The 12,662-nt window shown below is 44.8% G+C and overlaps 1 protein-coding gene across 2 annotated transcripts in view; it reads left to right on the top strand.

Annotated features, from left to right (window-relative positions):
• LOC147887847 (uncharacterized) overlaps positions 1-12,662 on the top strand; it is a 206,332-nt gene that overhangs the window by 72,176 nt on the left and 121,494 nt on the right. For both annotated transcript variants that reach the window (XM_087393203.1, XM_087393204.1), the window contains exon 4: positions 2,568-2,747. In XM_087393203.1, the coding sequence (XP_087249329.1) occupies positions 2,568-2,747 (180 nt within the window). The remainder of the gene's footprint in view (positions 1-2,567; positions 2,748-12,662) is intronic.

Raw genomic sequence — 12,662 nt, 5'->3', positions numbered from 1 at the left:
ATCAGAAGAAGATGGGTTACCAGAGTCCTTGCACATCTATCCTATGCACATAAGTTTAAGAAGTTTGTGATTCCACACCTCACACCACACTGTGTGAGCTCCAGGGCAATTCTATCAGTCTTCCGCTGTGCGTACCCTCTATTGGGTCATTTCTAACTTGGTAGGTAGGGACCTTGCTGAAGGACGATTGTGATTTAGAAGCTCTTGGGAATCGACTTCCACGACTGGAGGATAGTACCCTTGCGAGAAGGAGGGTGACTCAGGTTCAGTTAGGTGCGTAAGGAGTTCTAGTCTAGTGAAGGTTGAGTTTGATCGACTTTGCTGTGTGGTTTAGCAGCAGAGATGTCGACCTCTTCAGCCTCTTCAGCCCCTGCTCTCCCTTCCTCCTCCCCCATATTTCTTTCTTTCACCATCCCTAACTTTGGAGAGTCCTGGAAACTGGACCGGACAAACTACCCGATCTGAAAGGTAAAGATCTGGAGTCATTTAGTGGCTCGAAAGCTGTGGAAATTGACAACGGGAGTGGAGGCGAAGCCGGAGGACATGGTGGATAGACAGGGTAATGTACTCATTGCAGTAGACGGAGAGGAGCTTGAAGCTTGGGAAGACAGAGATGCCCATGCCCTGGCATTGACCATAGGGACTACGGCGGACTCTATGCTTCCTCACATCCAGATGGCCGAGACGTCAGTAGAGGCGTGGGTCACTTTGAAGGATCTGTACGGGATAGACAACACATCCCGGATCTTGCTTCTTTAGCATCAGCTCTACAATCTTGATATGGATGAGGGAGATTCGGTACATAACCACTTGACAGAGGTCAAGGTGGTGAGGGATCAACTGGCATTAGTTGGTCAGAAGGCGGCCTCGTGCCATTTGGCCTTGATGGTATTGAGGAGGCTACCTCGGAGCTTCAAAAGCTTTGTTACGACTGTGACAGCAGGATAGAGGACCAAACCTTTGACTTTTGAGGAGTTGGGTCCATTACTGCTATAGGAAGAAGCTAGGGAGAAGCTCTACAACAACGACAAAGATGACAAGGCATTGCTGGCGAAGGAAAGGGCAAGCCTAACGGTGGCAAGTCCAAGAAAGACGACTCTAGTGACGAGGATACTTCCAAGAGGAAGTAGAAGAAGAAGTGCTTCTATTGTGACACACCAGGTCATTTTGCGAAGGACTGCGGAAAGAAGACGACGGATCAGAAAAACTAGAGGAAGGAGTCCCGACTCAGATTTTCAGAGGGTGACACGAAAGCCAAAGCAAATGTGGTGATCGAAGAGCTGTTCTTGGTGACACGAAAGCCAAAGCAAATGTGTCGGGGAGAGGGTACAAAGATATGGATATCTGAGGAGCTCACTCCGACTCAGCTCAAACAAAGGAATAGTGAACTCACCAAAGTCAAGGATGCACGTAAAGCTGGAAAATGGGCAGTCTATCGAGATGGAATAGCATTAATCCAAGATTTCAAATCTAATTCTAAAGACCCTCAGTCTTAAACTGATGTAATGAAGGCCTTCCTGATATAGGACTACAACTTAGAATTGTGCTTTAATAAGCTCGAGCTGAGTTGCCATGTGCACTCCTCGACCCTCTCTGGTTTATCCAGATGTTTATCCAGATGATGTAAGGATTTATGTTTTGCACTTTGTCCCATAAGCCCGCGAGGCTTTCTGCGGATGTTAATAGATCTTTCTTTCTTTCTTTCTTTGTACATTATTGCTTGGTTAGCTGAAACATCAAAGGCCAATGATAGGGCATGTCATATGAGTACTGCATAAATTCAAGACATGAAGGTTCCTTTTGACAGGAGTCCAATAGGTCAGACTGTTTTTTTGTGCAAGACACTGACATCTGTGTAATAGATCTCTGCCCTTGCTGATTGGTTTGCTGTAATGCTTGTTAATTGAGGCATCATGGCAGCTTGAAATTGTATTACAGTAGTACCCATATCTCCTTCAGGGCTGAGGCATAGCTCCCACATTTTGCTTGGAGCATTGGCACTACGTTTGGATCAAGAGCTCACCAAATTTTCATTAAAAAAAAAAGCTCACCAATTGACAACAGGCGTTATTGATGCAATTTCCGAGGCAATATTTTTCTGCTTTAGGTGTCCCTACAACATAGTACTAAAATAATTTAGCCTAGTCTGGACTTTAATGGTTACTATTGTGCAGGGGCTTTTAAATTGTTGTCTTGAAATTTCATGTGGATGTTATATAAGCTACATCTTATACCGTACACAATACCTTTGGATAAAGGGCCTATGGATTGTTATCTGTGACGTCATTTGACAGCTGCTATAAAATGCAAGCTTTTTAATTTATTAACACTCCAAATGTACTGTCCTAGTTCAGAATGCACTCATTGGAGCTATGAAGCTTATGTATGGTTATTGCACTTTTGTTTTTGGCTATAAGATGTTTCCTGTGGCTCATGTGTAATAATATGCATGCTTGATTGTATGCTGTTCACTGTTTGATATGTCTTTAACTAAATTTGTATTTTAATGATGCAAAGCTTTGTTTTTCTGAACGATGATTCTTGGAGGTTTGTAATTGTGTTTCCAGCCTTGGTGAAAATGGTGGGAAGAAACAGACAATTGCCAAGAATAAGCTTGCCCTCTTTTGGGGGTACTGAAGGGGACTCTTTAGTGTCTGGTATAGATAGGAAGTATCGGAGGGAATCTGTTGCTCGCCTCAATGATTTTGCCAAAGAGCTTCGGACATTTCGCAATGTTGACATGAGTGGTGAGTTAGTTTGATTTAGATGAGGAACAATTCTGTTCTAGATTTGCAAGCCTTTTTTTTGCATTTGTTTTGTTTTTTCGTATATGTGTGCATTATAGTTTTGGTATCCTTTGTGAGCTCTTACTATTTTTAACACTAGCACACTTTTTTTTAATTCATAAGTGAGCAAATATGTTTTTTGTTAGAGAAACGGTTTTTCTCCCAAACCTATGAAAAGTTTGCCTATTTGTGTATACATACATGTAGAGCCACTTCTTTCGCAACCTTTTACAAAACACATGGAAAGAGCCTTGTGGAGTAGAGATGTAAGGAATTCCGGCTATACATTAACATGGATAGCAAGAATGCACACCCTGTACATATGAATTCCTACAAGTGAGAGAGAGAAAGGAAGGAAGAAAGAAAGCAAGCTTATTAAAGTATTTGAAAAAATGAAGGTCTATGAGACTGAAAAAACGAGATACAATGAGCTGAATGGGTGGAGCCTCTAAGCGGCATCTGCACACAAACATAAAGGAGAGGATGGGAACTGCGGTGTGGCATTGCTATGTTTTTGTCTGCTGTCCGAGGAACTAAGTGCACCAGGTGGCTGAGAATGGATAAGAGGGTCTCGGCAGAGAGAGGCTCCGGTGCTGGACGAGGCTGCGGAGGCATGAAACCCATGATAGAGCACTGGCATCTGTCAGTATGCACGGTCCGCTATGGTCTCCAGCTGTGGCTTTGCATTGTACAAGTGCCATTATCACACCCATTGACTGTCTTTGGTCTAGTGAACAAGGGGGAAGAACCCCAAGCCGGTCTTTGCATCAACACACTGATGGGTTTGTCTTATCTCTCACTTTGGGCCTTGGCTATGCCATCTTTGTGAAGCCTGCTAGTGCATGCTATCCAACAGGAAAACTCAGTGATTACACTCTTGGTGGAGTCATAGCTGAGCACCTTTATCTTGTCTATGTGCTGTGAAAAGTTGGTCTCTGTGTCATATGGCCTCATGAATCAAGGTCGCCAAATGTCTTTGATCTGGGTGAGAAGACGCTGAGAAGGATCCAAATCCATCTCGGAAAAGACAATGGTAATGACTTCAAATCAATAGTACACAGGCATCTATAAGAAAAGTGCTCCTTTGACGCAATCTCTTGTAGATCACAGAGTGCATATGTGGCCTCTCTCTAGGTATGTCCTCAGCCTGTCTAATCTTAATGTGTAGTTTGTGTGAGGAAACACATAACTGCCCAATCGCCATCTTCGAAGAGTGGGGAAGGGTGTATCTATGTGTAGCTTGCCGGGTCGTGAAGCCCTCTTGATACCCGCAACCAGTGACCTCTATCGAAGCTGAGCTTTATAGGAAGCTCACTAGGGGCTAACCACGCCTTGTATGCGTGTAGCTATGAGATCCTCTCGAATAACCTGGTTAGCAAAATAGAGGGGACCTCAAGGCTGTATAGAAAGTTGAGCAATCTGTCCATATGGAGTCCAAAACTCTCAAACCATTTGCATGTATGGACATACAAATACCTTTGATCACCTTGAGTTGCTACTGTCATGGATGTAGATAGGGCAAGGGATGGTAACCTGCGTCGGCCTGAAGTCGAGGAACCATAATCCTTGACTTGGCGAAGGTATGTGGTCACGTGGAATGCTGCATCAAGTTGTAGTTGGGGGACCCGTACTCAGTCAAAATGACCTAGTGTGAGACGGATGGCTTACTTCGGATCATCTGTGACAATAAGTGAACCTAGATCCTCTTCACTTGAGCCTAGTCTACCTCTAATAGATCAAGGCTCCTAGCAAGGACTGCTATACGTGCCTCTTGGGCAGACCAAGGAGTGAAAGAGAAGAGACTTGGTCCGGTGATCTTGGAAGAGTGTGTGTGTGTGAGAGAGAGAGAGAGAGAGAGAGAGAGAAAGAAAGAAAGAAAGAAAGTGTATTATTGTCCACTAAAGGCCAAAATGGGCCCATGGGACATCAAGAACTCTGCGTACAAGATAGCACAAAATCAACGTGCCACAAAGAAGAGGCATCGTCGAATATCATCTAAGTGCTACGCAATACAATGCAAGTGAGAGAGGGAGAGAGAGAGAGAGAGAGAGAGGGAGAGAGAGAAAGTTTATTAAAGTCTTCGGAAGACCGATGGGTCTATGAGACTGTGAAACCCTGGTACAATCAAGCTGTGAGGGTGGAGCTACTAAACGAGCATCCACACCAATGCATAATGTAAAAACAATGTAGAATCATAGTTCTAAGTACTAAGTACAACATAGTCATGTCGGTGATCGAACTACAAATCAGTCACATCATCATCATCCTCCTCATCAGGACATCGGAGGTGGATGAGGTACTAGAGGCAGGAAATCGGCGATAGAGTCCCGTCGGCCACTCGAGGGTGCGTTCCTGTGACATCTCCTGGTCATAACTCTACGCCTGACAAGGGCTACAATAACCCCTGTCGGATGGGCTCCGATGGTGAACATGGAGGTGATATCCCCGAGTGTAATTTGTGCGTCTACCCTCTGTCTGAGCTGTTGAGTCACTGGCTCTGAGTCCGGATCATGTCGAGGTCTCGTCTCGGGGGGGTCCAGGAGATCTGGCTGAAAGAACTCCGTAATAGAGCTCTGGGAGGGGTCTGCCAAGGAAGAAGTCTGCTCCTGTCTGCGTGATCGAAGTATCCTCTCGCGGTGCCTAACTACCTCATGAATGAAGCCTACCAAGCATCTCTGATCTGGATAGGAGAGGAATCGGGACAAGGTCCCATAACTATCTCTGAAGAGGTAGTAGAAACGCTCGCGGATCTCATAATAGATGGGACACCTGAAGATGAAGTGCTCCTCTGTCTCAACCTCCTGCATATCGCATAATGTGCATAAGCGCCTCTCCCTAGGTAGACGCTATGCCCTGCTGCTCTCTATATGAAGTCTATGTGAAGAGACCCGGAACTGCCCAATCGAGATCCTCAATGAGTGGGGTAATGGATTTGTGTGTACCCTAGTGGATCAATGAAACCGCATCTGTGATATGTAAGCAGTGATCTCTGTAGAAGCTAAGCTTCACTGGGAGTTCGCTCGGTGCCAACCAGGTCCAGAATGTGTGTAGCTATAAGAGATCCTCATGGATCACTTGGTTGACATCGTGTGATATGAGGGGGGAGAAAGGAGCAGCTAAACCGTATTGGGAGGGAGGGAGTCTGTCCATGTGGAGTCCCAACCCCTGAAACCATCCCTCTGTGCGTGCATACCAGCATCTCTGGTCACCTCCTGCTGAGAGTGTCATAGAGGAAGACAATGCCAACCATGGCAGCCTCCTGTGTCTAGAAGGGTAATCCCCATACTCTCTGACTCGGTACATATATGTGATAACCTGAAATGCAGCATCTAGCTGTAGTGGAGATGACCCAAACTCAGCTTGTATGATTTGGTTAGGAACTGATGGCTTATGGCGAATCATCCGTGATAGCATGAGCACCTGTAGTCGCTCCACCCGTGCCCCTTGGTCCATGGATCTTGGAAGTGTGAGCGGAAGCACTGCCTCTCTAGTCTGGCCAATGATGCGTATCCTTTGCCCAAGCATGCCTGCATAGCGGGTCTCAGTGTGAAGATGGGCCCGGAGAAGACAACCCCCATATATGTATATGATGAAACTATCTCAACAGGTGACCCATCAAATGTGAACTGCTCCTGGCGCATGATGGCTCGAGATGTATTAAAGATCATAACCTTGATTTTACCAACGTTGACCTTCAAATCATGGGAGTCACAAAAATACTGGAGTGCATCAAGGTGTCTCTGAAGTTCCTCTGCAGAGGAAGACAAAAGAGCCACATCGTCTGCATAAAGCAATCAACGTGCCAGCGAGAGAGCAACCAGCCCCCTCCTGTGCGTGCATCACTGTCTCAAGCTCATCTATGTAAAGGCCAAATAGAGTGGGTGATAAAGGACACCCCTGTTTGACCCCAATAGTGCTCATGATCTCATCTGTCCACCTAGCCCCTACCCGGACTCTGCCTGCAACTCTTCGTAAAGTGCCATGACAGCCCAAATGATCCCTTGGTCATATCCCGAATCCTGGAGAGAGAGAATAGAATAGAATAGAATGTTGTATTATCGTCCTCTGGGGGCCGAAAAACGACCCATGGGACCTCATCTGATCAGAGAAGATACAAAAAAGGAAGTCTCTGTCCTCCAAAGAGGAAGGGGTGATAAAGTAACACAGTATCACTGCTTTATAGCCTATGACATCGTGCATTGTTCTCTGTGCTTAAGAATCCTACCAATATATGTGCCCAAGATAGGAGGATGTACATGCGTGAGTAGGCTCACAAGATTTGAGTGCCTCTCTACGACATTCTGAAAATCTTTCCTTATGTGGGCATGTCAATAAAACATGTGCTTCTGTCTCCACGTCCTGCAAATCACACATTTGGCAAATTCGTCGATCTCTTGAAGTATCTCCCCAGGCTCCTCTCTCCACCTCTAGCATATGAGAACGGGTACGCATACTTGCAATATTACGCCTGACATTAATAGGTATGGGCATGCTTATGTATCTTTGAACATTGTCCTTTGCTTGAGCATGCAATAGTATTCAAACTTAGCTCTTTTCTTAGCTGATTGCCATTTGTGATGCAATGCTTCAAGGAGTGCTTTTTGCAGTGCCTCCTCATCCATTTTGTCTGAGGGGCTATCTAAATATGAGGCAACTTCCCACCTTTGGAACCAGCCATGAATATCTACCCACCATTCTGAGGATAGTATCTTACTCTTATTTGTTTTTTGAAGTCTTCTACTTGCTTCCCATGCCTTTCTTGGTAGTCTGTGTATGTCCATGGCCTTGACCTTCTTGATGTATTTGAAAACTCTTTCCAATGCCCTTATTTCAATTGGTTTGGTGCCAGTCTCTAGAAGCATGATTGAGTAGGGTGTGGTAATTTTGATTCCCAAGTGCCTTCTGATGAATGATTTTTGCATCTTCTCAATATCATCCCATTTTGATGCTGAGATACTTCCTCCCCAAACTTCCACCCCATATAACACTGTCTGTACAACATATGCATCAAAAAGGATTTGTCTAATACCCCATCTTATAGTGTCACTATTCCTGCAATCATTCTCAAACTGATAGTACTTACCCCACCCTGCATCAATCCTTCTTTGAACACAATCACTCCACCTGTGATTTGCTGGTATATCCACCCTCAGGTATTTGAAAGTTTGCACTCTTTCAATTTGCTGGCCATTGTACATAATATTTGGTGTGTTTGCTGGCTGTACTGTTTTGACTATCATCATCTTTGTTTTGTTGACATTAACAGCAAAGCCACTTTCCACACAAAATTTATGAAGTACATGCATCATCCATCCCACCTTTTCTGCTGTGTGTGAGAAGAAAACAACATCATCTGCATACAACAGCAGTAATACAGCATATCCCAAGATTTGAGGGCTGTCTATGCTCTTTTCTTGTAGTGTCTCCTCGACCGATTCTTCTAGTCTATCAATGCATAAGCCAAACAATGTAGGTGACAGTGGGCATCCCTGTTTCACCCCCATATTGCTGTAGAACGCTGTTGATAGCCCATTTTTTCCCTTGAGTTGGCATGTTACCTTCTCATATAGCCTGAAAACTGCTATCCTGAGTTGGTGTGGTACTTCCAACTGCAACATTCTCTCCCATAAACTGTTTCTGGGCACCATATCGAATGCTTTCTTAAAATCTATAAAGCAACAAAAAAGGGTTTTGCCTTGTAGCCTACTCTCCTCCATTAAAACTCGTATAGTGACCAGATGATCCACAGTGCTGTGAGCTTTCCTAAAGCCTGCTTGTCCAATGGCCCTTTTTTTATGCAACTCTGCCCATTGGCTGAGTTCTGACTCAATTATTGTGCTAAACAGTTTTGCCATTGTGGAGCTCACCATTATGGTTCTATAATTGGTAAGTTGATTGCGGTTCCCTCCTTTGTAAAGTGGCTTTATCCAATTCTCTTGCCATTCGGGTGGAAAACCATTGAGCATTGCATCATTGAGTAGCCGTACTAGGCATCTTCGTGTGTATTCATTTGTCCATTTTATAAGTTCTGCACTCAATTGCACTGTGTCCGATGCTTTTCCATTAGCCATCTTCTTCAGCCCTTCATTCACATCATCCAATGAAAAGACGTTTGGGCCATTATAATGAACTATCTCTGCTGTCATAGGTGGGGCTTGGGTGTGCACATACAATTGTTTGACATATTGCAGCATTTCTTCCTCTGTGAAGTCCCCTATTATGTCTCTTGGTCTACCTTTAGTGCGTCTCCATGTCCCCTTTGGGTTTTTAGCAAAATCGATAGCGTCTTCCCATTCCTTTTCCAGTAAATATTTCCTCTTCTTTCTTCGAGTGAGTGCATGGAAGAGCCTTTTTGCTTTTTTACGTTCCTCATCATCTGTCGTTAGTTTCAACTTTATCCTGGCCACTTTGCAATCCTTATCAAACCATTTATTTTGTGGCAGACCCTTCCTGCATGCTTTACCACTTTTTTTCTTGCCTAACACAATTTCTCCTGCTGAGAGCAAAACCCTTCTTGTTTCATCCCAATTTAATTTGCATATATCCTTCATTAATTCGTCAACAACATCAGCATATTTCTCTTTGATCTAGGCATAGTCGGAAGGTCCAATGTTCAGCTATTTGCTTTGCAAGTTCTGCTTGATGGGGCATATGCATCTCAACATAGAGGGGGGTGTGATCTGATTCCGGGTACTTAGAACCGATTGTAAAATCAGTCACAAGATGTATTGCATCGAGCGAGATCAATGCATAATCTATTACACTAGAGAGAGAGAGAGAGAGAGAGAGAGAGAGAGAGAGAGAGAGAGACTTTATTAAAAGTCTTTGGAAGACCAAAGGTTCTATTAGACTAAGAGAAAACCACAATGAGCTAAGGGGTGGAGCCACTAAGTAGGCCTCAAAACCCATGGCGAATGCAAAAGAAAACCCATAATCCTGATCACAGCGGCTTCAATACATGGGGAGAAAGCTCTCTGAGCTCATGGAGTGGGAGCTGGGAGGGACGTCAACCCTAGGAGGGGAACACCAATCTGTGAGGCTGTTGTGGTGGCATAAAACCTGCGATGGAGTGCTAGCGATTGTCGCTATGTGTAGTCCACTGTGGTCTCCTAGCTATAGCCCTGTGGCAGTGAACAAGTGTCAGTGTCACTCCTGTGGGTCGTCCCTCCGATATGATGTGATCTGTGCCTCAATCCGCTGTGGCGAGTCTGACTTATCTCTGGCTCTGGCTCGGGTCGTCATGGCCACCGTCTCCGTGAGTCCTGTTGGTTGGTGTTGTCTTGCTAGAAAACCTTTGTGATCATGCTCTAAGTGGAGTCTGGCTGTGTGTCTTGATCTCCCCCATGTGCCTTGAGCAACCGCTCCCTATGTCGGACAGCCTCATGGATGAAGGCTCTAGGTAGGACAGGAGACTAGATAGAGGTCCGAAACCATCTCTAAAATAGGCAGTGATGACAGTGACCTTTGATCTCATAGTACACAGGGCATTTGAAAGCGAAGTGCTCCTCTAACTCGATCTCTTGGTGATCGCATAAGGTGCATATGCGACCCTCTCAAGGTATGCATATGCGACCCTCTCAGGGTATGCCCTATCACTCTGAATATGGAGACGGTGTGATGAGACACATAATTGGCGGATCGATATCCTCAAGGAGTAGGGGAGGTGGATCCGCGTGTATCCTAGTGGATCGATCAAGCCCTCTGCTGAAATCCGTAAGCAGGGGTCTTTGAAGAAGCTGAGCATCATAGGGAGCTCATGAGGTGCCAACCAAGTCCTGAATGTGTGTAACTGTAAGAGGTACTCTCGGATGACCTGGTTCATCTTGTGATATGTGAGTGGGATGGAGGGGGCCTCAACGTTGTATTGGGAGGGAGGTAGCCTTTCTATATGGAGCCCTAGGTCCTCAAACCATCTGCATATACGTGCATACCCGCACCTCGAGTCACCCTCTGTCGTGCCTGTGCCCTGGAGGAAGATAAGGCCAACCAAGGAAGCCTACGTTGCCCTGTATTGCAAGACCCATAGGGCCTAATGCGGTAGAGATATGTGATGATGACCGGAAATGCTGCATCGAGCTATAGTGGGGATGCCCATAACTTAGCCATGACTATCTGATGTGGGGCTGAAGGCTTAGTGCGAATCTTCATTGAAAGCATGAGAACCTGAAGCCTCTCAACTCAAGCCCAATCTGTATCTGGTAGGTCTAGCCCCCAATAGGGGTTGCCATACACATAATTTTTTCCATACGTTACCATATGCATACGTCATACGAGTACGGAAGTATGATTGGAGTATGGTTCATCACCTGGGGCTGAAACATACGTGACCCTAATTTTACCCAAAATATTTCAGAAAAATATAGATTGATCATTGATCATTGTACACATTAAATTGACATAGAGGTATTAAACGGAAACTTAAAACTTGTATTAATTTTAAAGTCATCACTCATGAGTCGTGAATCGTGATTCATCATTCATGAAAGACTCCAGCCTTTAGAGACCGTAGTCATCTGGATTCTAGATTTTGATACATCATACATAGTGTCCACTATCAAATGATGGAATCATAGATCATAGATCAATAATCAATACTACACCAAAACATCATGATTAAAGGAAGTAGGTACTAGTAACTACACCAAAACATGAAAGGAAAAACATCATAAAGAAAAGGGTGCCAGTGTGCCACAGCCCGGAAATAAAGCATGCATGACAATCCACAACCAATGAGGCTCAAGCCTCAAGCTGCATCTTCATCCTCATCCTCTTGCTCATTCTCATCCTCATCATCATCTGCATCAATGCCCGCACCCTCCTCCTCATCCTCCTCCTCCTCCTCCTCCTCCTCCTCATCACTATCATCCTCATCTGCCTCGCCAGGAACTCCAAAAGACTAGAGCTGCTTGAAGCTGCAGCAACATCCATCGTTTCTGTAAGTGTAACAATAGGGGCTGCAATGTCTTGTCCCTTTGTATCTGCTTGCCTCGCTAGCAGCCTATCATCATCCTTCTCCTTGTTGATCATTTCTAGGGTCACTTCTATCTTCTCAAATTCCCTTTCCTTGATTTTGGAAATGAGACGCAAATTAGTATGGATGTATACTAATTTCTCGGTATTCTTTGGAAGCAGCCTATTCCTTCTTTTAGTAAGGATAAGAGAGAATGTGCTCCAATTCCTCTCACAAGGAGAAGCACATGTGCCTTGCGAGAGCACTTGAAGAGCTAACGGCTGCAAATTTGGTGTGTGAGTCCCAAATGTCTCCCACCATTTCACCCCTTGGTGCATTCTCTTTTCATCCTTAGCAATCGCACGAGCAAATGTGCCTAACATGGATTTGTAAATATCCAACTCATCACATAAGGTGCCTTGGCTGTCAACATCATACTTGTGTACTGCTCTATGGCATCCATCCACCCATCGTGCACCTTCTTGTCACTATCTGGATTTTTCTCTCTCTAGATAGGATGGAGAACAAAAGCTGCCGCATGCAATGGAGAATGCATCATATCCCACCTATCAACACACAAGGCTCTAACATCAGCCAGCTTTGAGGATTCACCATCAATAGTTGCCATCTTCTCGACCACCCGATCAGTGAGTTCATTTACAAGTCCCATGGTAGCCCCTTCCCTATCAGCCAGGCGAAGGATCTTCAAAATAGGTGCATAAAGCTTCACAATGAGTCTTGCATCTTGCCAAAATGAAGCACCCAATATAATAGAAGACACCTGTTGTGCTTTCACAGTGCGTAACACCTTCTTCTTGCAATACTCATCATTGACAACCATGCGGCGCAATCCATTGTATACCCTCTCATCCAACAAGTTTGCTAACATGATAAACATGTAAGCAAACCGTGTTTGCGCTAGCTTC

This window comes from Dipteris shenzhenensis, chromosome 22 (genome assembly GCF_047967505.1).
Source record: "Dipteris shenzhenensis isolate YYH24624 ecotype China chromosome 22, Dip_SZ_1.0, whole genome shotgun sequence".
NCBI classification, from domain to species: domain Eukaryota; kingdom Viridiplantae; phylum Streptophyta; class Polypodiopsida; order Gleicheniales; family Dipteridaceae; genus Dipteris; species Dipteris shenzhenensis.
This window is presented reverse-complemented; position numbering and strand designations above follow the sequence as displayed.